At 33.1% G+C, this 25,799-nt stretch overlaps 1 protein-coding gene across 1 annotated transcript in view; it reads right to left on the bottom strand.

Moving 5' to 3' along the window:
* Positions 1-8,735: 8,735 nt before the first annotated feature.
* LOC106623710 (uncharacterized) overlaps positions 8,736-25,799 on the bottom strand; it is a 159,101-nt gene continuing 142,037 nt past the window's right edge. The window contains 2 exon segments of the mRNA XM_070109375.1: positions 8,736-17,773; positions 19,852-20,064. Coding sequence (XP_069965476.1) covers positions 16,199-17,773; positions 19,852-20,064 — 1,788 coding nt within the window. The 3' untranslated portion in view covers positions 8,736-16,198.

Genomic DNA, 25,799 nt, shown 5'->3' with positions numbered 1-25,799 from the left:
ATAACGGCATTTCCTGCCTCATTTCGAAAGAAATAAGGCCCAATGAGCAAAATTTTATTGAACTCAATCGATATCTCAAAAACTGTCCGTATGTCCGTCTATCTGTCTGTGTGTATATACGCGAACTAGTCCTTTAGTTTTTGGGATATCGATATATCGATCTGAAATTTTGCAGACGTTCTTATCTCCTTAAGAAACTGTAAATTTGTCGGAACCGCTGATATCGGATCACTATAGTATATAGTTGCCATATAAACTGAACGATCAGAATCAAGTTTGTGTAGCGAATCTCTTGTGTTTGTGAAGTGTATTATAACTTCGATGCAACCGAAGTTGACCTTTTTTCTAGTTTATTTTACATACATATGTGGTCAATATTCATAACCGATAAGCTACTTGAGCTATCTCAATGAAGCTCGATGATAACAGTTTACTGTAGACTTTATCCTTACTAGGTTGCAACGTTCTGAAGATTTCAAATCGAGAGGTTAAGGATTTACTATATATTCTAACATACAAGTATATTTCGGTGACTGAGTGTGATATCTTGGGAAATGTGGTGAGATTTAAGAGAGAGAATTGTGATTTGATATCGATAATAATATGTCTGTCTTATCTCTCTGCCGTTGCTTAACATCTATATAGACTTCCGATAATTACATAGAAAATCATATTAATAAAAATATTTGTAGTGAGTAAATTTATTATTAGATAACTGACAGGAATTGTGATCGAATCTGATATTTGACTCGACCCGATACGAAATTAGACGTTGCCTACTACAAGTATATCTTATTTAGAGCTCTCATTAGAAATATATTTAGTTAACTAGAATTGGTGTTCCACAAATTGCGCTATTATGAAAATAAAGCTCGTCCACATAAATATATACATATGTATGTACCATATATATTATATATATGTATGCATCCTTCAAACTTCGCCACAAACTATTCCTGGTTGCAAGGGCAACTGCTATCGTTAGTGTGGGAACGTTCTCTACGGTATGTTTGTCTGTTTGCTTGATTACTGTTTGTTTTGTCGGTATGCAAATGGCGTAGGTGTGTGTGTGTGCGAGTACCAGTGTTTGCCAATGCAAGTTTTGGTGTCGCTTGACATTTTCGCAACACCGCTGGGCATTTCGGTTGATTTTCATTTCATTGTAGCCTTGTGCCAGCTATGTGGCGACGGGTGCAATCTTTGTTTCACCTCTGGCTATGGTGGCAATTACTGTTGGTATTGTTGTTGTTTGTGTTGTTGTTATTGTTGTATGGAATGGTAGTTCTTTGCATGCATAGAATATGCAACTCTGGGGTGTTGTTGCTGCATGCTGCTGTTTGCCTGCTGCTCAAGTGTCACCAATAATAATGGCTCTAAGCAAATACGCCTAAAACGCTGCAGCAATTTGTAAACATAATTTAAATTGCTTTGCATGTCGCTAACGTTGCGAACGCTGTGGTTTATTAGTTGTGGTTCCAGGGTCAAACAACATACACACACACACACACATGCGCGTACTTTTGTGCGCATACATTTGAAAATGTCCAAACAGATCAACACTCACACATCCATTTGTAAATACATTTGCGCCCACTATGTATGTGTAAACTAATTAGTTTTGAATACATTGGGATGTTCGGAATGTTTGGATGTGACATGCTATTAGTTGTGGGCGTAATTACGAAACCACAGTCATTAAATTACACCAACACTAAGTAGAACTGCCAAGGTAAATAGTTGGGTATGCTATTAATAATAGTGAAAAGCACAGCAGGAATGCAATTCGCTCTGACGTAGCTTTCGCCATCATGATGTTATTATTTATAATCTTCACACATAGGAAATGCAATAAAAAATATTTTGTCCATCAATTAATTTATGCGGAGTATTCGAAATTCTAATACGTGGCTGGCGTTACCATTTCTGAATATACTGAAATTAATAAAGAACGGCTTATTTTAGAAAAATGGGAAAGGTTCATATTCGAACATTTAAGATGATGATCAATGAATCGGGGCATTACGTACCCTAATTCATAAAATTTTGACAAAAGGGCTCGAAATACATATGAGCAAGCACATATACTTCATCGTATAGCCTTACAATGTGACCAACTAATAATTTTATGGATAATTTAAGAACAATTATTTCATTACTGAGTTAAGATTTATTTGCATGATGGACAAAAAAGCAAGTTGCTGATCTCACCAAGAAATACTACTAGCTTTTTTTCTCAAGTTGGTGCATTTGTCGTGAAAACACATGCAAAGTTACAAGTCATTCTGTTAATTTATTCTTTGTTTACAAGCCATTTGAAGTTGACTTGTTCAGCTCGAAAGCAGGTGAAGTCTCAATGATCAGCAAAGAAGGTTATGACATTAGTTTTTTGGGTAAAACAATCAACTCTGAATATTACAGCAGCCTTTTAGATCAGCTGGATGAAAAAAATAGTGAGAAAAGACCTGGTTTGCATCAAAACTGGGTATTTTGCAGAGCTTCCGGAAAGTCATTCTAGGGATGGTATAAAATTTTTGGGGGATCATTGGATTACGTGTATTGAAATTAAGGGACATTATATTAAATAATAAATTATTTTTTTGTTTTCAACCAACCTAGACCCTATACATGTTTTGGGTTTCGAGAAATAATAATTATAAATGTTGTTTTAAGTTAACGAAACACTATTTTTAGGATGAGTATTATTCGGGCTCTGAACCAGTTACAGCAACCATTCGTTAGTGGTTTGCAACATTTCATACGGCTCATATGATCGCCCAAAAGTTACAAAAGGATTATTGGTTATCGTAAAATTATATATAACTGACAAACAAGGGATAACAAAAGAACGTTTTAAACACTATATTCATTAAGATTTGCTCCACGAAAGCCCTGTGTTAAGTGGAGGCCGCGCCAGCTCACAAACAATCTTTTCGATGCATTACGAAATGATGTCAAAATGGCAGGAATTGGGCTATGAATTCCTTTCGCAGCCATTATAGTCTCGAGGATACCTACATGCCTTCAGATTTCGCTCATATGTAAATTTAAAAATACGTTGCTTTTTGTTTAAATATTTTTTGTTTTATTTGAATGATTTATTGGTCATTTCTTCGCATTCAATATTTTTTGTAGTTAATTTTTTTTTTGTTTACATTTTGAAATTTCTCGAAAAAGTATTCGTTTAGTTATTCAATTGAAGTTCCATAATTTACATACACAAAAATTTTTACACTATAAATAAATTAGTTTAATCTATATATACTAAATATCAATTGTAATTTTTTGCTAGTATTTAAACAAGTTTATACTTCATTTGTTGTTGTAGTAAAAGGAATCAGTTTGTTTGGTCCTTTTCTATGTGTATGTGGCGTATATAGTATTTTGTATACATACATACATATTTGTCTATTTAAACATAAAAGTATCTATACAGTTGTTTGTCTGTGACATCCGTTTATTTGTAACGGATTTTAAAGTATTTTGCCATTTATTTAGTTATGTTATTCTTTTACAAACTGCTAACATTTATTGTTTTCATTTTGAAGGAAAAATATTATCGACTACATAAAATATTAGTATGATTTTCAATACAATTTCGTATTTTCGATATTTCGTTTATATTTTTCTTGACAATAGCATTGAGTTTGAGTTTCCGTGCGCAATTTAAGCGCTTTGTTTGTTTTATTTTTATCTGTTTGTATCCTTTGTTTACATTTAATCTCTTTTAGTTTGTGTTTTTTTTTCGAATTTAATAACAATAAAATTGTCCATTTGCCACTGATATTTATTAGTTTGGAATTTATCTAGTTTACACTCATACAAACATATACATAGTAGGTTGTGTAACCCTGGTAAAATAATTTACTGCTTAAACATTTCTATTTTAAATTACCTCGACCTTTTTTGTATGCGCTAATTACAGTTACAAACTGACGAAAACTAACAAATTAATAAATAAATAAATGTTAACCCGCACATATTCCTTGAGTTGTACTCCAAGAGTTTTCAGTGCATATTGATTTTCTTGCGAATTTTCTTCTTAAATATATATACATATACGCCGCTATACAATTTTACACACAAATTTCACTGAAGTGCGTTAGAACAAACTTTTCAGTTTTTTTTTTTCTCTTGCAATCTTCAATTAGTCTGCATAATTTAAGGGAATTTAAAATTTTTTTTTTTTTTTCTTGTATTTGGTTGCTAAGGTACTACAATTACTTGTATTTATTTAAATGTTAAGTTTCTCACATTGTTTTTGAATTTTTTGTCGCGTAAAATATTTAAATACATAAAGTTGTTGCTACTTACCCGCTGCTTCGATTTTTGTTGGGTTTTTAAGTTTTTGCTATATTTGTGATTTTCTCCGCAAAGCTAAAATCCTCTAAAACGAGATTTTCCAACAGACCTACATACCTACTTGCACATAAATACGTAACTTCCAGAGTTTGTTAATGTACTTTGCTCTATATACATGTATACGAGTATATTTTGTTCTTAACAGTATTTAATTTTTATTTGCTGAGTATCGTTTTCATTGTTCTTCGTGATCGTCATCCGTTCTTAGTCCTAATTGCTACCAGTACTGCTAATGCATACTCGTACATATCTGTGCCTTTGCAGCACGTCTCCACATAATATAAAACACACTTTGCTTACTTGGTAGATACTTTTGTATACTTTTCGTTTTCTTTTCAATACTTGCTGTTCTGTTTATTTGCCTTGCAAATCATCCAGAATTTTGAAAACTAAACAATCACTATTTAATTTATTTAGTTGCTATTTATATAAGAAATATTTGTCATCATTTTGGTTTATATATTCGACAAATTTGCAAAATATTATTGAGAACACTTCCAATATTTAAAAAATTTGTTGGAATTTTGACACATTTTATACTCACATTCATAATTTCGTATACATATTATATTACACCAAATTAAATATTACTACGAAGAAAGAACTATAATTGATATTTTCCTTTTATTAAAAACTTCTATCATATTTAAGAGTCATATGTGTTTCAACTTTGAGATACCAAAATAGGGTCTATATTTCAGATAGTTGTTATAAATACATAATACTTAGTCGATGCCCTAAAAGATGTAACATTTTCGTTCTAAATTAACTCAGATTTGTCACGTCATTCGATATTTCAACCCCATGGAAATGTTTAAATTAAAAAAACTCCCATTGAGAAAATGCACATAAGTATAAATAAACAGATATCGCTAAGATAACCAACTGCTTAAAATTTACTTCTCCTGGTAAAAAGTTGGACTTATAGCTGATCCTATACCCTCTCAATCTTAATAATTGATAACTTATTAGAATAAGTAGTCAAAATGGTTGTTACGAGTGAGTGTGAATACATACAATATTCGCAACAAAACTATGCATAAACCTGTGAAAGCTGATTTTACTTGAATTAAATTTCACAAACTAATATTAGTTGAGATAATTTGTTATACAAAAAGGCAACGGCAACCACAATAAGCTGGTCACAGTGAAGATTACTTGCAGGTGTTAAATTGTTGAGATATTTCTAGAATTTATTCCTCAACCTAGGTCAAAACCTAGATCTCTGAGACCAGTTCTTAGCTGCACTGAATTCAACTTAAAATTTAATTAGTATGATTAAAATCGATTAACTTATCTATTCTGTTATTCCTTACAATTTAGATCACTGAATCGCACACCTGCAAGGGATTTGTGGGAGGAGCGAAGCCGTTGGAGAAAAGATGCGGTGAGCTTCTTCAAGGATGGCTTGAAGTTAAGAAGGAGGGTATGAAGTAGATTCTTTTGTCAATTTCAGGCTAACCGGTCACTGTAGCGTTTTTCAAGCGGAGGTGGCTGCCATCAAGGTAGCAGTAGATATACTGCTCCAAAAAGCAGTTTCCTTCAAAAAGGTGTGCACTTACTCCGATAGCCGAGCAACTATATTGGCTTTGAGCTCGCTGACTGTGCGCTCACAATTAGTCAAGGAGTGCATGACCTCATTAACAATAGTTTCAAGCTTTTTCCATTATTTACTCAAATTTCATCCGATGAGAAGCGAATCGGTTTTTCGATGTCCTCTTGCGTTCTAGCTAAACTAGGATTGAAATATCTCGATAGAACTAACTTTGGTGAGCCTAGCGAAGTGGCTTCATTCTCAACTCAACTATTAGCTAGTGTGATAACTTTCAAGATTTTTTGCGAAATTAAATAGTAAAATTTTGAAATAGAAAAAAGATTATATTGGGTTAAAGAAACATGTCCAGACTTATTCTAGAGAACATAAATTATCAAAAATTATTGATTCCTTTCCTTTATAACAAAATTTTTCGATACGAGATACGCTCATTAAATTTTCAAACGAAATTTACTTTTAGTTTAGTCCACAACTATGCTTTATGTATTTATTTTTGTATGATTAGCAGCTTTGTCGGTAGTTTATATTGTATGTTCGCTATGGTGGGTGTTTTTTGAAGTGTTTTATTATAATATATATAGTATTTTATTTAGTGGCATCTATTTGAGTATTATAGAGTATTGAGTTTTTGAAGAAACGCGGTAAACATCAACTGAAATAAGAAGCTCTATAGGAAAATGGAAACCTAGTTTTTGTTGCACACTACTTTAGTGTTATTGTTAGAAAGCTATTGTTAGCCGATCTTTACAGAATTGCCGACTCTTTATAAACGTTAACTGTCGCCCACTTTACTTTTGAAATTACCATCAAACACGTATCCAAAAATAGTTAGCGTATGTTATTTACCGTTAAATGTATTAACGCTTGTTCAAAAATACTGCGCTTTTTCTTTCCCAAACACTTCTTTTGGCTGTAATTATGAGTTTAGTGTAATTGTAATCTTCTACATAGATATAGTATATACAATTTACTAATTAAAAGTGGCATTTTAGCATTTAACTGTGCTTTAATATACACACCGATTTCAAATATATACTTACTACTTTAAAAAGCTTTGGGATTTGTTTCATTCTAAGGTACAAGAGTTTTGCGAAATTTTTTGTGTTCAACTTTTTTACGTCAGTTTTCATATTGTTAATTATTTTTATTGTTGGTTCTGTTTATGCAAATAATTTTTCATAAATTTATGATTTATTTTCATACACTTTTGGATTGTTTAGTTTTCGTTTTTTTGAAGAACGTTGTTCTATTTGAATTATTTTTTTTATTTCGGAAGACTACAATGTACACACATACAAACATATACGTACGTATTTATATTTTATTCTTTACATAAAAACTTACATTTATATATTTACTTATGTCTATTTTTTGCAATATGCAAATCTTTTGGAAGTCTCTTATATAGATAAGAGACAATGAAATTATTTAAGTTCCTATTTATATACAAACATTTATAAGTTTCCGCTAATATAGGTAATAAATCCAAAACCAAAAACATCACTACAGCAGAAATGAATACTCAAGAATTTGTTGTTTTTTAAATTGATTATGCAAATAGTTCGCTTATCTGAAGAGTACAATAAATAAGCAACAATATTTTTGTAAAAGCGTAAACACTTACTAGAGAATTAAATTAAAATATGTGTAATTTGTGAAGACGTTCAAGCTTTCATTAAAACATATTTTTCTTTAGACATAGGTTATGGCAGGACTGGTTAGGCTTACGACTGACTGGACTGTGTGAAATTCACTAAGTTCATCAAAAAGCAAATCCTACTGAAATAATGGTGCTGATATGTACATATTTTGGGTGAGTTCTTAATATTTTTCTATATATAGGCATATGCAATACTTAAAAATATGTAAAAATCAGAGAAACAGAGTGGTCCGCAGTTGTCGTCATATTGAAATTGAATTTAGATTATTTAAAGTCAACATTAAATATGCAAAAATATTATTTGAACTACACTTTAATTTAAGGTGACATTTTGCTTTATTTTAAAATACACTTTTCTTTAAATGGGTTAAAGTATACTTTAATTTCTAATCGACCTTGATTAAGTTAAATAATATTTAATTTTAAAGTATACTTTAATATAAATAAGTTATATTATACTATCTGATCTAATTTAACTTGGACTGGTTCATTTAAAACTATGCGTGCAAGCCGAATCGATAAAAAAGCTCTTTGATTTTTTCGTTTGTTTGTCTGACGATTTTTACCATGGAAAAAGAATTAAACAACGAGTTTGATTGAAATTGTGTGTTTCATCGAATGACGGCTACGAAATCGTTGAAAATGTTGGAGAAGTGTTTCGGTGAGTCTAATTTATCACGATTACAAGTATTGAGGTGGCACAAAGCGTTCTGTGATGGTCGTGAAGTCATCGAATGTTTGCCTTATGCACGTCCATCCATCGGTAGCGATAGCATCGTGAAAGTTAAAGAAACAATGCGTCTTTTTTAATTACCGTGTTATGGTTCACCATAAATTCGTTGCACAGGGTCAAACGGTCAATAACGAATATTAGTTTGCCGTTTTGAGATTTATACGTGAAGAAAATTCATGATTGTGACTGACTTTTTGGCAAAACCGAAACGATAGTCATTGCTCAGCCACCGTATTCGCCAGATTTGGCTTCCTGTGACTTTTTTATGTTTTCGACCCTGAAAAATCCGTTTCGGGAAACGCATCTTTAGTCCATTAAAGCTTTTAAAAGTCATTCTCTAAAAGCTGTGAAGGCCATCCGAGTTGAGGCTTATAAGAAGTGTATCGAAAATTGCGTTAAGCATTGGCTTGCTTGTATTGGCTCAAAAGAAGGAGACGATTTGTATTAGAATATGTGAAATATATGAAAATAAGAAAGGTTGTTATTTTTTTTTGTCAATCCGTACAAAATTTTCTCAAACGATACATTAATTTAAAGAAATAATAGTCATCACGTTAAGTTTTGAGTTGCATACATTGTAACAAATAAGGAAATTTTGATTATAGTTTTCAATTGACAAAAGTATATTTTTGCTTTGGATTAAGCCTAGGAACTATGTTATTTCAAGCAAATTTAGAAAGAATTTCGCAGAAAAAGATAGCAACACTATATTAAGAAAGCGCTTCATTGAGATGCATGTAAATAAATTCAATGCTTAAATCATATTTACTCTTATCTGTTTCACCAACCTTATGTGTACAATAGTTAAAAAAATATGGATTATGAATACATTTACACACGTACGTATAACGAGAGACCAATATTTAAACTTTTACAAATTGTAATTACGGTTATTGTTTTTTTACTTATTTACATAACAAATTTATTTTCACATACATATTTTCTGCTTGATAATTTATTTCTAAGAAATATAAACGGAGTTGTTTTGATATAATATCTAATATTAGTTTGATTTCCATTAATACACCATTTTCCATACAAATTTAACTAAGTTTTTAAGTATTATTTAGGTAAATTTGATTTGTTTTACTAATTAAAAGACACATACATCAATTCACTGTTTGCTAATTTCCTTTTTTTGTAATTTTATAACAAGTTGTATTTGTCGCTTAGTTTAGATATCGGGAAAATATAGAGAGTTTAGTATTGTTTGAAGTTAAAAAGGTTGCTATCAATATATATTGAAGTTTTGCTTTGATTTCCTGCTTTCATATTATGCAACGTATACTTGAGTAAGAGACCGACAACTTTTTTCAGAGCTTACTTAAAAATTTTTACACTAACAAAGAAAGCAAAAACAAATAACATTTTTTTTGGATTGTATTAATTAATAATAATGGAGACCGTTTCCAATTTTTGGATTTGCAATGTCAAATGTCTCTTAATTTGGAGTATTGGGAACCGTATAATTTATCACGTTTCATTATCCACCGCTCTGCATTCCACCGAATTCGTTTTTCCAATTTACTGGAAGTGGAATCTTAAGAGGAGGTGCCTTGAGATGACTCCTATAATATTACTTAGTTCTCTTTTGCCTAGAAGTAGAAGGTAGCAGAATTTTTTGGTCTGTCCACCATCAACACTACCCAAAAGTAACTTTGTGATATGCCATGCGATGCTAGTGTTCCACAACCTGAGTTGTTCCTCTATGGTCCATTGCTTCAAGCAACGCTTGAACTAGCTAAATGAGCTGAGACAGCTTAAAGAAATTGCGTTCCCAGCTGCTCCCGACTCACCTACTGAGATTTTAGTTATTGCATACTTGCATCGGGGTACGGCCTAGAAACTTTTGGGTTAGAGCAGAGTCCCACTTGCTATCTTCTGTTATGTCCATAATTCTGGCCTAAAAGACTGAGTTGTAGTCATTTAGTGTGAAACATTGCACATGTTTCAGTGATTTAAGGAGGCATTTTTTCGATAATGTCATCCAACATACACAATATTGTTATTAACTTTGATTTTATAATAACAAATTAGCCAAGTTTTTCGCTAAAAATCGAGTTTTTTCTTTCTTTTCTTTCCTTAATGGAAAAAGTTTTCTGCGATAAACTATGGTCTAAAGAATGAAAATTGATTTTTTGATTTCGGATGATTTAGCACTAACTTATGATGGCACCGCAAACCCATTTTTTTCGAAACATGTTCGAATTATTGCTGCTATTGCCGTGTTTTTGGATATTTCTTCTAGAACATTTTACAAAACCCTCTTCAAATTTCATACTATAAAACTATTTGTTTCAATAGGGAGATTTTACAAAAATTTTACAAAATCATCCGTTTGTTTGCACAAATTAAATGAAAATTTAGTCAAAATTTTCTATTACAAATCTTCACTAAGTATAAAGGCAGCTACTGATATTCCAATTAAAAGAATATATACGTATATGGGAAAAAATGTAAAACTTGTTCAAAAGTATGGTGATAGGTAATTAAATTTTGAAGTACACAGTCTCTTGCTCACTGTCGACACAAATTTACGTATGTACATACACATTTATTTAACAACAACAATTTTTTTTCTACAAATGGTTAAGAAGGTAAACAATTTGAACTCTTTCATAAAGAGACCATTCAGTGCCAACATTGTTGATACAAACTCATTTCATACCTCTGCATATATAAATACTTAACACTGTTAGCAGAAGTATTTGCCCAATTCTAAATTTTAAGCACACAGTTAACAATTCAAGTTCGTTACTATAATATAGGCTTCATAGATTTCGAGTTCATAATTAAATGCGCTCACACTGCATTTGTTGTATTAAAGAGCCTTGAAAATCTGCATATTTAACACCGAATTAAATTTTTTTTTTTGTAATTTTTAAATTTGAGTTATATTATTTGTAATCTTAATTTTTCAGTTGCTTAGTTTAGTTTTCACATATTTTAGAACTTAGTTTTGTTGCTATATTTTTATTGTAAAGCTTTCGTTTCATCAGCGCATTCATTTCTCTAAAGTAAAGCATTTTCAACACACTTCCATTTTAAACATTCGTCTATAATTTAATATATAGTATTGTTCATATTTAGCGGTTTTTGTTTTGAGTTTTTATTTTTGTTGCAGTTGCTGGCACACGTCACAAAGGAAATGGTTGAAAATGTGAAAAGTTCAACTACGTGTTTGGAAATAAATATATGCTAACACATACATACACGTGTGTATTTTAGCTCGTGGCCATTTTTAGAAGCTATTGTGTGTGCCTAAAAATATGCCAGCTTCGCTGCTTTAGGTCAACAAAGGTTCTGTGTGCACGCAGCTTGCCTCGGGTGGTTCTTGCTAAGTGTGTGTGTGTGTATCCGTGTAGGTGACTGTGTGTTTATAGGTGTCCTTGTGTGTATTATTTCCACTAGAGTTACTCTGACATATGTCTCTACTTAAAATAATTCACCATAAACGTATAAGGCGAAACTTTCCCGACCTCGCCACTGGTATAGCAGTATTCCAAGCGTTTACAACTGAGCAACAATTCTATCGTATTCATAAAGTAAAGTATTTGGTATCAATTGGTTTGCTGTGTGGCTGTATATGCATGCATAAGTGTATGTAGATGGCGCAGCATGGTGTAAAACACAGATGTAGGTATAGTTTTTGTTGTATTCGTTGAGATTATTGTGGTTGAACAGCAATGTTAGCATTAAAAGCAGCCAAATTTACAAGCAGCAAATACAAAATATGAATTAAGAAATTAAACGAACGAACAAAAAAGCAAAACATATCGGTGAAAGAGAAAGAGAGAGAAAGACAGAAATGTAATTATTACTTTTTTATAAAGCTTAAATAGTTAATTATATTCGTTACAGTAATTTATGTAGAATAATGTTTTGTTTGTAAGTTTAAATAATATATTCTTACGCTCAGCTGTACTTATGATTAATATTGAATTCGACACCAAACTGAAGTGTAATGAAAATGAGAGAAATGCAATATATAAACGAGTAAAATTATGATAATAAAAATGAGCTAAGCTGCCACTTTAATCAAGTAAAAAGATCATGTGCTACATTATCGTCAAATATCCTGGAAAATTACAACAAACACGAGTAGATACATTGTACCAGTGATGAAGTGACAACCAAGTTGTGACAGGTGTGACATTTTGCAAATAAAAAGCCAGAAAAAGATTAAAAAAATTAAAATTTCAATACAATTGAAAACGTTTAAACATTTGATTTTCTTTTAAATGTACACTAAAGAGGGGTTCTTTTCTCGTCTGAAAACTTTTTTATGTGTATAGAAAAAAGCAACTTTTACGCGCTCACATACTGGAACTAGTCGAATATCCTCTCACTTACACTCATTAAGGATCTTTTGTGATAATTTTAAGAATAAGGGTTTAAATACTATCTTTCAAGCAGTGATCAATAATATTTTTAAAACGTTGTTGCTACAAATAGTTACGAGATGTAAAGAGTGGTTGTGGGCAGTGTTGTCCCCACAGCCAATTGTGAAATTGCAAATAAATGATTAATAAATTGTTAATTCAACTGAGGTGTAAATCCCTGTTCGGAAAGAAATAAATACTTGTATACAAGTATATTTATTTTTATTAAATAAGAAAATGTTTACGCCGACCATATGTCTATGATCTTATTTTTAGAGGAAAATATTTAAGAACATTTTTTAAAATAAAAAGGATACAAAATATCTCGCACGGTCATCAGAATATGCTTTAGTACAACAAAATTAGTTATGAATTGATTTATCGTAAGTAAATCGCTTCTTTGGTTTAGCTGAGCAGACAGCAACATATTTTATATATTGAACGATTAAAATAAATAAAGTGGACCCTAGACTTTAATTTTATTGTCTCTAAATAACCTAGAACACAAAATGTAATTTATAACACCAAAAAGTATTCATAATGACAAAATATTTCCCTTGGCGGCAAGAACATGCGCGGCGTTGTTTCGACAACGACTGAACGATAGAGCGTACGTGTACGTGTGAAGTCAGCTTCAACAATTTTGCTATGAAATGCTGACCACTGATTTAAATATCCGCACATAATGTTATAAGCTCTCTATATTCTATCATTTTCAAGTATGCCAGTCTATTTGATAGTTAGTTCATTGTTCGATTCGCCACTAGAGAAATATAATTTCAGTTACTAGTTGTATATAAAGAATCAAATATTTCGCTCGCATATTAATGTAGATAAAAACTAAAATAAATAAAAGAAAAATGCGAAAATAAAAAGGATAGTATGAAATTTTTTATTTTTTTATTTTATAAAAATAATTTCTTTTTATTTATCTATAGTTTATGTAGTTGCCAATCAAACATAGGTATTACAAAAACTTCTTCAACTATAATATTTTCCACTGATTAATACTTATTTATTTATATTAAATATTAAAAATTAGAAAATATATTTAATAATATGTTTATATAATTTAAGCACAAAATTATATTTATTCCGCTAATTATATTATTAAAAGACACACGTATTTCTTGCTTTTGAAATAGTAAAAAATTAAAGAAATAAGTTTGATGTTTTATATAAATATATAACTCATATATATACACAAATACTTATATACTTAATTATTTAGTACACAAATGTGTCATAAATTATACTTTTCTAATTCTACTTTTGCAGCTAAAACCAAAGTTTATACACACATTTGTTGAATTCTTTTGAATATATTAAAATTGAAGGTAAAGAAAATGAAAAGAATGAAGTAAGGATTGATGATGAGTATTTATTTCGTGTGACTTTGACGCATGTTGGCAATCCTCACTGAATATGCGGGCATCGTTCCCAAAAAGAGACCATATGTACAATGGAAAATATATAAGTACATACAATATACAAATGTATGTATATTCTCAAAACAAAATTCAAAGCCGTCGATGAAAGATTAAGTACCTCATTAATTGCTTAATTGCGCCTAATCAAATAAACTAGTAATCTGCAAACAGTGGCCAGAAGAACAAAAATTTAACGGCCGACATTTTGATTTAAATTGCACTAAAAGGTGCCTAAGCGATTTTTCCGATTAGCGTTAAACAAATTCATAAATTTTTATAAACATCGTATTTATGAATAAAACTTGAACATTGCAACATTTTGAGATTACACAACACAGTGATAGTCAGAAATTATACATTTTTACAAAATCGAGATTTGAATTTGAAGACAACCGTGGTATCCTTAAAAATTCAAGATTTCTATCAGACGGATAATCCACTAGGCACGTCGCAAAACTGAGTTAGAATAAATAATCGATGGAGCCTGTGAGGTTCTTATCCAAAGAGAATTGTTTAATGCAAGTTTTGACTCGATCACGGCACGGACCCGGACCTTTATCCGGCAAAGACTTGGCAGAATTCTGCCGCTAAAACACAACAACAATTAACTTATTGACGGTAACTTTTGCAAATTTTAATTTATGAGAATTAAAAAAGACTTAATGAGTTGAAAAATAAGAAGCTTGAATCAGTGCTGTCTTGTCTGTTCGTGTTAGTGACGTATCGCTTTCAAGTCCTTATTGCAAGTCAAATATACCAATTTTATTTAAACTTTTTTTTTACCGTTCAACACATTTTTGACAGTATTAACATTAAGCAATTAATTCAAGTGGGATCCAAATAATCAAGAACACAATATTTGATGGTATATTAAAAAAATGAAGTTTTTTCTAATAATGGTAATAATAGTAATGCCGCTAAACTCAAAAGCTGAAATAAAGTTTACATCGGTGGCAAATCGTGCTTGAATATAACTTGTAGCACAGCGTTTAAATAGTCTTACTTGATTCATCGATACTTTGAGAGTGGCGAATCGAACAAACCAACCACATAAATAAAAGAATTGGTGGAAGATACTAAAAAAGACTAAGTTACTATTTTATATTTACTTTAACACAACTTAATTGCCATTCCAACTTCACAAATCCTTTATCTTTATATATATATAGGCAAACCTCCGAGCAAATAAAGCGGTAAAGACGTTGTATATTTTTGGATGATGGATAAAGTTAAACACTTGCTTAATAACTGAAGATTGATCCCACTTTAATTTTTATTGTCATATGATCTTTAGCTAACTGATGACTCCGTTCCCCCGGAACAGAGTGAAAATATATCGCGTGATTTGGATTTAGATATCGTTTTTGTTTTCAAACATATTGGTATGAATAACATTAATCCAGATATTTTAATTAATTTACACCATGAAATAACTACTCAAGACTCTTCTTTTTTTTGTATAATTTTAGTTATGTGTTCTGCAGGCACATCTCTTTGCTTTACTCAATACCACATTTTTTAAGCTTCGACTGTACCAGGGACATATATGCTATGTAAAGTATATCTGTATGTGTAAATAGTATGAGCTCACATTGCTATTGAACATTGCAAGTTGAGATCAAGAATCTCTATATAATTTTATGTGCTTCTTAACATATGTACGTTTATCTTTCATGCACTCTGTTCTGAATTAAAGCATTGTAAATAGTGAGAAATTAACCGATAAAATGAATGTCGGCACAACTGTCTAATTTTTGAAAACCAGCAGGTCCGACGTGACCTGACGAAAGGCCAATGGCGTGCTTAGGAACGTTACAAGGCTGTACTTCTTATATATATGTACAGAATCAAATAGTGCACTTATAGTAACTTGCTAATTTGGTACGGTTTCCTATTAAAATTACACTGATTTCCTTTTTTTCTACTACTAACACATTTAACAACAGATTTACTGATATATTTCTTGAGAAAACTCAAAACAAACAACCACCTTCAAACCACAATTAGTTAGGAAGTAAGTGGTGATAGTAAAAATACTGAGCTGTTGCATTGGCAAAAGGTGTAGGAATTAAACTACTATTAGCAAGAAACACCCTGTTTAGCCACTGTATACCAGGCGCGGACCTTCACCAGTGACGGCGACTCGGACGTAGGCAGGTGCTGCTGCAACTGCAACTCACTGTCGCTGACTGTGCCTCTGGTGGCACGATCTAGAGGGTGAGTTGTTGTGGACTGTGGTTGCAAAGCTACTGTTGTTCCCGCTGGTGCAGTTAGTGCCGACGCCGCCACTGAGCTGGCGTTGCTGGTGCAGCAGGCGTCGCTGCATCCGCTCGATGTGGCAGTTAGAATGTTTGTTGTTGTTGCGTATAAATTTTGATTTTGCTGCAATCTTACATTTCTATCTTGTTGCTTTTGTAATTGCATGTGCGACTCACATTCAATGTTTATAGTGGTTGCCGTTGTGGCCGTAGTAGTAGTAGAAGCAGCTGCAGTGGTGGTGTTGCTGTAGTCCATTTTACTATTATGTTGTGCTGCGTGCCGTTCATAATATGGTTGTTGTTGTTGCTGTTGCTGATGTTGATAGTACGACGGCGGCACATAGTCGCATTGTTGCAGCAATAATTGCAACTGATATGCATTGTGTAGTTGTTGTGGATGGTGGAAGTGATAGGGTGCGGACTTCGGTCCCACCTGCGGACAGCGATACCTCACCGCCGCGCTGACGTCGCGTCGCGACCAATGTACACCGCTCGTATACGTGTTCGTGGGTAGCATGTAATCGCTGGCGTCATAACGTTGCCACCCCGCAGTAATTGCCCCCGCATTACCACCATCCCCACCACCGTGCCCATCGCGTCTCCCGCTGCCATTTTCGCCGTGCGCACCACTCCAGCTCACCTCTTTACGGGTTTTACTAGTACGTCGCTTGCTGCACTGCTGCTGCAGCAATCGGCTCCATTGGCGTCGTTGATGTGGACGCAAATGGCGCAACTGCAGCTCAATTTGTGGCCGCAGGCAGTGATGGCACATGGATGCCAGCTTGTCGCTGACCGCTTCTTCGCTATCGCTGTCGCATGAGGCAGTGGAGTTGTCGCTGCTGGAAGTATGCGTGGTAGCTGCGGCAATACTATGTGTAATGGTGCGCTTGTCAGTGACTTCGCGCAGTTGAGGTTTCTCACAATTTGTGGTTGAAGTTTGGCTTATTAGTGTATCGACTTGTTTACGCTCGCGTGGCTGTAATTCTGGCTGTGATGACTGTGGCTGTGCTTTATCTGGTAGTTGTATTTGTAGGACTTTCTTGTTTGACTTACGTTTATTTGGCTTTTTGCATTTGTCGCGCTGTGTCTGCTCGTCCAGTGCCGTTTGCTGTTGCAACATCTGTTGCTCCTGCTGTTGACGTTGTTGTGATGATGATTGTTTGCGCCTATTGCGACTACTACGTGTACGGCTATGATTAGTAACCCCCTTGCCCCGTCCCGACGAATGTGGTTTGTGTTGCCGGTTATTACCGGCACTCTCGTCTCGTTTCTCCAGTGAATATGGTCAGAACGCTGAGTCGAAGACGGACATTGACCGTGATATGGCTTCGTCATTTCGACATGTCTCCAGAAATTCATCCAGCGTCACCACACCATCACGATTTTTGTCCATTTTCTGAAAATATACATAAAAATATAATATCATATAAATGAATCCGCTTAAGCTTTTATACAGAGAAATTGTCAATATTGTGCTATGAATGACTGAATAAACGATTGATTCAGATTAATTTACTTCTTTGGATTAACTTTTAATTTTAAGAGTATCTATTCGATATTTTAATACTTATTATGATATTCGGGGTGGAAACGAAATCAATCTTGAGTGTAAAATGAATAGAATACTAAGCAAAATTTAGTGGTTTACTAGTATTAAAGAAGGAGGAGGCATGATTTCGTTTATTGAAGTCGAACGTTTGAGAACGAGAGCCTGAACTTATTATATTTTCGTCAGTTAATGAGATTTTTCAAAGGAAGCATGAGAATTTTGAGCCTATAATTTTCACTATTATATACAAACTAGTTGGTGTTTACTTTGCCAATGTATGACCTTTTAACTTATAAGTGGTCATAGCAAATGGGATGAATTGCAAAAAAATAGAAATGTCAGGGTAATGTTATGCACAAAAATCGGGCAGTGCCACTCCCACTTTAAATAGTTTTCAACATAACCGTTATATGGGTAGATGATATGGTTAACATCCGATTTCATCACTTTTCACAGAGTAAGAGCTTTAGCTATAAGAACTTACACTTAGAAAGTTTGGTTTAGCAGAGGCCTTTCATACTTTAATGCCCTTTAGCAAATTACAGTTTTGTATCTGAAGAGTTTGGATCATTGCTATAGGAAGGTGCCATTTGAACTGTTTCCAAATGTTTTACAAACTAAATTAATTAAATTCCTTCGTGAGACATCTCATTTTTAGTGGTACAAGTTTTAGTAAAAATGAATAAAACGAAATCAAGTCTCTACTTAGCCTTCATATGAATGATATATGGAAATAAATTAAGCGAGAATGAATCACCGAGATTGAAGTCCATTTTGAAGCAAAAGAGTAAACAGATAAAAAAGGTAGCGAAAACTAGGAAGATAGCAATAATCTGTGAATCGTCTTCGATCAGTGTAATCTTTGAACAAAGTTATAAGAAAATTGATTTCGCCAATAACGTGTTTTTTTTCAAAACTATATGGACTAGTGGGTTTAGTTTCTCAAATTTGTTTCAGAAAAATGTATTCATTTCCAAAACATTTAACTTTTAAAACATCGCCAAATAAATGAATGTTTCCAAATTGGCTATAAAATGAGCTTTATTTAACATTCCTTGTTGAAGCAACAAAGTCACTTCATTAAATATTTGTTTGTGGAAATTTATAAAATGTATCCCAAATCTTTAAATGAGAAAGTAACACCCAAGTTACAGTGAGTATAAAGTATACTGAAAGAACACCTACTTATAAACTAGAACCTTTTTCTAATTCATCTGCTGTTAATCTCAAAATCTAGTGATTGAAAGATTTAATAGTAATTTCAAGTTTTTGGTAATGGAGTGTTACAAAAGTATTTCAAGAACGCAAAGAAATAAATCGAGATTTGTATATAAGTACAATAATCTTTTAACACATTTGACATCATAATTTTCAATATTTCTATAATATGTTTGCAATTTTTTCTTACCGCTGCCTGTTAAACCATAATTTTTTTCGTTTTAAAAATAACAAACACAACTATTTGTGCTTTCTTGACGCCAATATAATATTAAAAAGCAATTTACTTCACTTTGCATTGAGATTAGCTTTTATAATTCACTAAGCCCAGAGGTCATTAATTCAGAACAGCACGAGGAACCAAAAGAAAATATTTGTAAAGCAATTTAATGCCGTAACCATCATACATACATACAAATAAGCCGAACAATTGCAAACCGAAGAACTATACAAACTATGAGAACAATTTTTCATTTCTGCTTAGGTACGCGCCCACTAGGGACGGCCGTGACAATTGGAATTTCTACCCTACCGAGCTGCATCAATTCGATAATACACTTTATAGCGCTTAAAAGCGTTTTTGATTTTGGCATAAACTTAATGCAATAACTTGTATTCGTTTATTTGAATTATAATTTTATGAACCATCGACACTTGTTTTATGGCTTGTGAAAAGTGGGTAAATGGATAGCCAGCGACAAACTTACCTGGAATATGTGTTCGACTTTGTATTTGATTTTCTCTTCCTCGGGACACTCGTCCGGTAGGCGTCCCATCAGTTCGTAAATGGCAGTCACAATATCAGTCATTTCTTCCCTCGTTATGAAGCCGTCACCGTTGATGTCGTACAACGAGAATGTCCAGCGTAATTTCTCCTCCACAGAGCCGCGCGACAATATCGATAGTCCTTGAACAAAGTCCTGCAAGCATACGAAAAACAAATGCTCGTAGATAATTTGCAAACACCACTGTAAAATCAGTAGAGAATCAAGAAGAAAAATCTAATGACAAACAATTTTATTTCCATGAAAGTTGAATATATTCCACCACCACCCAATGGAAATCTTCTGTTAGATATTTCTACACCAGCTGTTGTGTGGTAACCACAAATGTCTCGTCATTCGTTATACTCGGCTATTCTTCTTATTACATGCCCAATTGACAACTGTTGTTCACGGCAGTTTGAAGTACGTCATTTATTTTTATCACTCAGAAAATGGCGAATGAAATTACCGTAAACAGACAAATTGAAATGGGATGAGCTTTAACGTATTTAAACAGAAATATGTAAGAGTATGTTGAACACGAAGTGCTGCTAGCATTTGAGAATTATTGTAATTGAAAATGCTGTAAGCCGTTGTGCATAGTAGGTAGTAATCTTCATGTAAATCTGTATACCAAAAATATTCTTGTATACAACTTTAAGGTACCATTGACTTCAAGGTATTCAATTTGTTATTACAGTAAGTAAAACTGTCAGACGTTTTCCATCCACCGATGCTTGTTTTCGTAATCTCTTTTAACTGTTTGTTTAAACGATGGCATTACGAACATTTTTACTGAATGAAGTTGGTAGTCTACTTAAATCGGATTTCTGGAATTTTCGTCTGAGATATTCTACTAATAGGAATAAAATTAAATACCTTTGCTTTGAAGTGCGAAATTCTCAATTACTCAGTGCCTTTATACATCATCTTTTACTTTGCTATGAAATAGACGATAGAATTATAGGTTTTTATACTCTTGCAGCATGTTGCTACAGAGTATAATAGTTTACATCAACTAACGGTTGTTTGTATCACCTACTACACTAATCTAGATAGATATAGGGTTATTTAAATATAAATGAATAGGATGACGAGACGAATTGAAATCCGAGTGACTGGTAAACTTGATTAAATTGTGATATCTTGACGAAACATTGGTACATATGTTCCCTGGCGTCCAAGGAGGATTGGTATTGCAGGTGGGCGAAATCGGATCATTGCCATGTCCACAGTTTTGGGTACCACAACGGACCGGCGTTTAAGCTGTCCAAGTGTGATCCTTCTTAGGATCGACCCTCTAACCTAACCTAACCTAACCCATGTCCACAATTAATCGAAAACATAAAAAAGGCCATAACTAAGCACTAAATTAAGATATAACCTGTAATTTGGTGCAGAAAATTACAGTGGTGAGAGACCTGTGGTTTGAAATCTTCACAAAGCGGGCGTAGCCTCACCCTCTAGTTAGTTTATTGTACATGAATCCTATACCATCCAATTTATAACAACCAAATTCGCTGAGATTAAACCTTTTTAGCATTCCTACCCACGCTGTGAAAATTAATAAATTCGGATTATAATCCTGCCCACTTCCCATATAACAGTTTTGTTAATAACTACTAAAAGTGAATTTTGGACTCGAGATGATACAAAATGGCTTTATAGGAGCCGGTCTCAACTAAATTTGTTAGATAATATCATCCTGACAATCTCAGATTACAGTAAGAAAATGTACCAAATTTGACAAAAACTACACCGTATAACACAATTTTAAATTCCATCTGATTCTTTCACTTTGCACAAATGTGCGTTTATGGTGTCCTACCTTATGACCCAAAATTGTCCAAATCGGAATAAAACGGACAGTTCTTATTGCGAACTTTTTGTCGAAAAAATCTGTCCATCTGTGAGATATATAATATTATAAAAATTCGGAGATAATCCTGTTCTGATAATAATGTGGTCGTATGTCAAAATTAGGTTGAATCGGGTCAATAATTTCCTTAGCGCGCATATAACCTAACAGAAAGATTTTCGAACTTCCGGCTGACTTTATATCGCATATATCGGCAAATAGGTAAGATATTTTAGAAAAATAGACTGAACATATAATATTGGAAAGTTTAATGCCGAAAATATGTGAAATTGGTCGACAAATTACTGAAACTCATATATTGTATATTACATATAATGATTTTCGTTATTCTAAAAAACCGTATGCACCTAAAAGTATTTCGCCGGTTTTGATCCATGCCAGTTGCAAGAGTATAAAATGATCGATTACACCCGAGCTGAGCACTTCCTTACATGTTTTTTATACTCTCGCAACCTGTTGCTACAGAGTATAATAGTTTTGTTCACCTAACGGTTGTTTGTATCACCTAAAACTAATCGAGTTAGATATAGGGTTATATATATATAAATGATCAGGATGAAGAGACGAGTTGAAATCCGGGTGACTGTCTGTCCGTCTGTCCGTCTGTCCGTCCGTCCGTGCAAGCTCTAACTTGAGTAAAAATTGAGATATCTTTATGAAACTTGGTAGACATGTTTCATGGTACCGTGAGACGGTTGGTATTGCAGATGGGCGTAATCGGACCACTGCCACGCCCACAAAACGCCATTAATCAAAAACAAATAACTTGCCATAACTAAGCTCCGCAATAAGATACAAGACTGTTATTTGGTACACAGGATCACATTAGGGAGGGGCATCTGCAGTTAAAATTTTTTTTAAAAAAGTGGGCGTGGTCCCGCCTCTAATAGGTTTAATGTGCATATCTCCTAAACCGCTAATGCTATAATAACAAAATTCACTGGAAGCAAATATTTTTAGCACTTCTATTGACGGTGTGAAAATAGTTGAAATCGGGTGGCAACTCCGCCCACTCCCCATATAACGGTACTGTTAAAAACTACTAAAAGCGCGATAAATCAAGCACTAAACACGCCAGAGTCATTAAATTTTATCTCTGGGATGGTATGAGATGACTTTATAGGAACCGCGTTCAAAATTAGACAGTGGGCGTGGCACAGCCCACTTTTAGGTGAAAACCCATATCTTGAGATCTGCTTAACCGATTTCAACCGAATTCGGTGCATAACGTTCTTTTTATGTTTCTATGTCACAGTGCAAAAATGGGCGAAATCGGACTACAACCACGCCTACTTTCCATATAACACTATTTTAAATTCCATCTGATTATTTCACTTTCCACTATGCAAATCAGGCAACAATGACTGTATCGGGATAAAACTTTGCGTGAATAATGCGATTAAAGTATGCCACCTTGTGGGCAAAAATTGTCTAAATCGAACCAAAGCTGTTTAAGCCCCTAAGTACTAAATATGTGGACCCCAGTGCCTATAGTTGACCTTCTACCGAAAATATCAGCCAATCCACAAAGAAATCTCAAACGAGTATACTATTTGACTTTGCGAGAGTAAAAAATGTTCGGTTACATCCGAACTTAGCCCTTCCTTACTTGTTTTCTTTTTGCTTTGTTTGAGAAAATTGGAGAGTAGTACCCCTATTACTCATCTATAATTGCGTGAGTATAGCTGTCGTTCAACAAATTTAATTTAAATTCGAATCAACGTTGTTGTTTTCTATTTCTTTAGGTTTTATTTTACAATTTTGCCTCTTTGATTTCCCTGAAAAGTTGGTATAGGCATATGGGATCGGATTTCTGTAAAATTTTACTTGGTCAGAAAAACTCATCGGCCCCACTCATGTACCACTTCGCATATGCAATATGTTACTAAAACCTATCTGTCTTCGATCCACCAAGCGTAACTCTCCAGCGAATCGTACAAACTATATCAGATGCTCAAACAGAGGGGTAATTCTTGTGGTGCGCTCAGATGTCTTCTGACGCATGCACAATAGTGTCCTGATTTTTTCTTAGTGGAGAAATTATTTTCTTTGTGTTAAAAAACTTTGCTGTAACCCTTTATTTTTGTTTTCTATAAATTATTTAAATTCATTTTAAGGCTAAGTCTTAAAAATATAAGAAAAAAAAAAAATGTGTACTTTCAATTGTCATTTGAATCAATCACAACGGTAAACTGGTTAAAAATGTATAACATAAAATAGCGTAGTACTAAAGATTCGCGATTTAATCCATTTTTTTGGCCGAGAGTAATAATTAAAGCTACTCTCAACAACACAAATAGCGCTCGTATGTCAAAACGTTCTGTATGAATACCAACACACTGTTTAAAATCTATACCAAAATATTATAGATTTTTCAATTGTAACGTGAAAATTTATGATATTTTCTAAGTCTTAATTTCTTTATGAAATTTCACTTTACGGTTGCCTAACAAAATTTGAGAAACTCTCATGATCTTTTCTGGTGTTACTACATCTTGTGGTCTTCCTAAATAGTGTGCATAATTAAATCTGATATGATTGCGACGAAATTCAGCGTACCTGTACTTGAATGTTTTATCAAAACACGAAATAAATTATTTTCCATTTTTTTTCGATAAACTTTTTCTGAAAATGCTCGGCTATTTAGAAATTTAAAAGTATTTATTTCCAAGTTAAACATAAAGTTCACAATTATATGTTTGTTTTGATATTTAAAAGAGTGTAGTCATGCTCATTCAAGAAAATAGTTCTTGAATAATGCCTATAATATACCAAGCAATCCCTAATATACACTATTTTATCTTTGAATGTGTGGAACTTAATTTTAGCACAAGAATAAAATTGATTCTCAGAAATGGTTACGGATATAACTGTTGTTACTGTTAACATTGAATAAATATTTTTCTTTACTTACGTCATGACTTTACAGATTAATGAAATAAGGCAAATATCTTTGTCAGTCCTTAAGCCAAGCTTTTCTCTATCACGGAAGATTTCACTTTGTTTGTCCAAAGGCGGCATTTGTTCGAAAAATCTTATCATTTTATAGTTTTGTGTTAGTGTGACATAAATCCATGACAGGCCGAATGATAGCCACGTGTTCAGTTATTCTTGTTGTACATATTTGCTGTAGCACTTAAATCTTCTGCAAATTGTACCAAATTGAATTATTTATAAAGTGCCTAGGCATTAGGGAAAAGCAAGGAATTATATCTCTTCTCTGTGCTCGTTTAGTGAGCAAAGTAAATATATTAGGAAATCCACCCCAGTTACTAATTCAATTTCCACGGAAATGCGCTAGGTGCTGTGTTGCGCATTCTTTCATGTTTTGTACATTTTATCTATTTAAGGTACATACTTATAAATACACAATCATATTCAACCCACTTGTTTATTTAGTTACTTTTATTACCTCGAAAGCAACAAAGCTTGGAATCTAGATCACCTCTTTTTGGAAATTCGCAAAGTTATATTCTCTCTCTTACAAAGTATTATGTCCATATATATTTATTGCATGAATTATTCACTGTAAAGTCATTTAATGTCAAAATCTAGTTGGCGTGTTAAACGAGAGGTAGGCGTGGTCTCGTTTTTCTATTATAGTACAAATGGACAGATAAACGGTCGTTCTTGGTAGAAACATATTCTCAAATTCAGTAACTACAATTCTGCATTTCAGGCCGAAAAGCTGAATCCGATAAATGGGGATCCACTTTTATCGGCAAGCCTATTACTAGTTTTCTAGTAGATTGGTAAGTGGCGAGATGTTGCGTCAACACGAAGAACAGTATCTCATTTCAGAAATAGTTATTCTTTTTCGTTTTAATGGGGTGTGACTTATGAATATTTAAAATTTGGTGACATTTCCGTTTTATATATTTATTGCTGAATTACACACGCAGTTCCTTTAGTTAATAATTCCCCTTCAATCGTAACTTTAATGTCACGCCAAATTTGTTTTGATTAATGCCTCTACACAATGAAAACGAAACACAAAAACGTTGATGACTGC

This window comes from Bactrocera oleae, chromosome 5 (genome assembly GCF_042242935.1).
Source record: "Bactrocera oleae isolate idBacOlea1 chromosome 5, idBacOlea1, whole genome shotgun sequence".
Classification (NCBI taxonomy): Eukaryota; Metazoa; Arthropoda; class Insecta; order Diptera; family Tephritidae; genus Bactrocera; species Bactrocera oleae.
The sequence above is the reverse complement of the archived record's forward strand: the minus strand, read 5'-3'. Positions and strand labels throughout refer to the sequence as shown.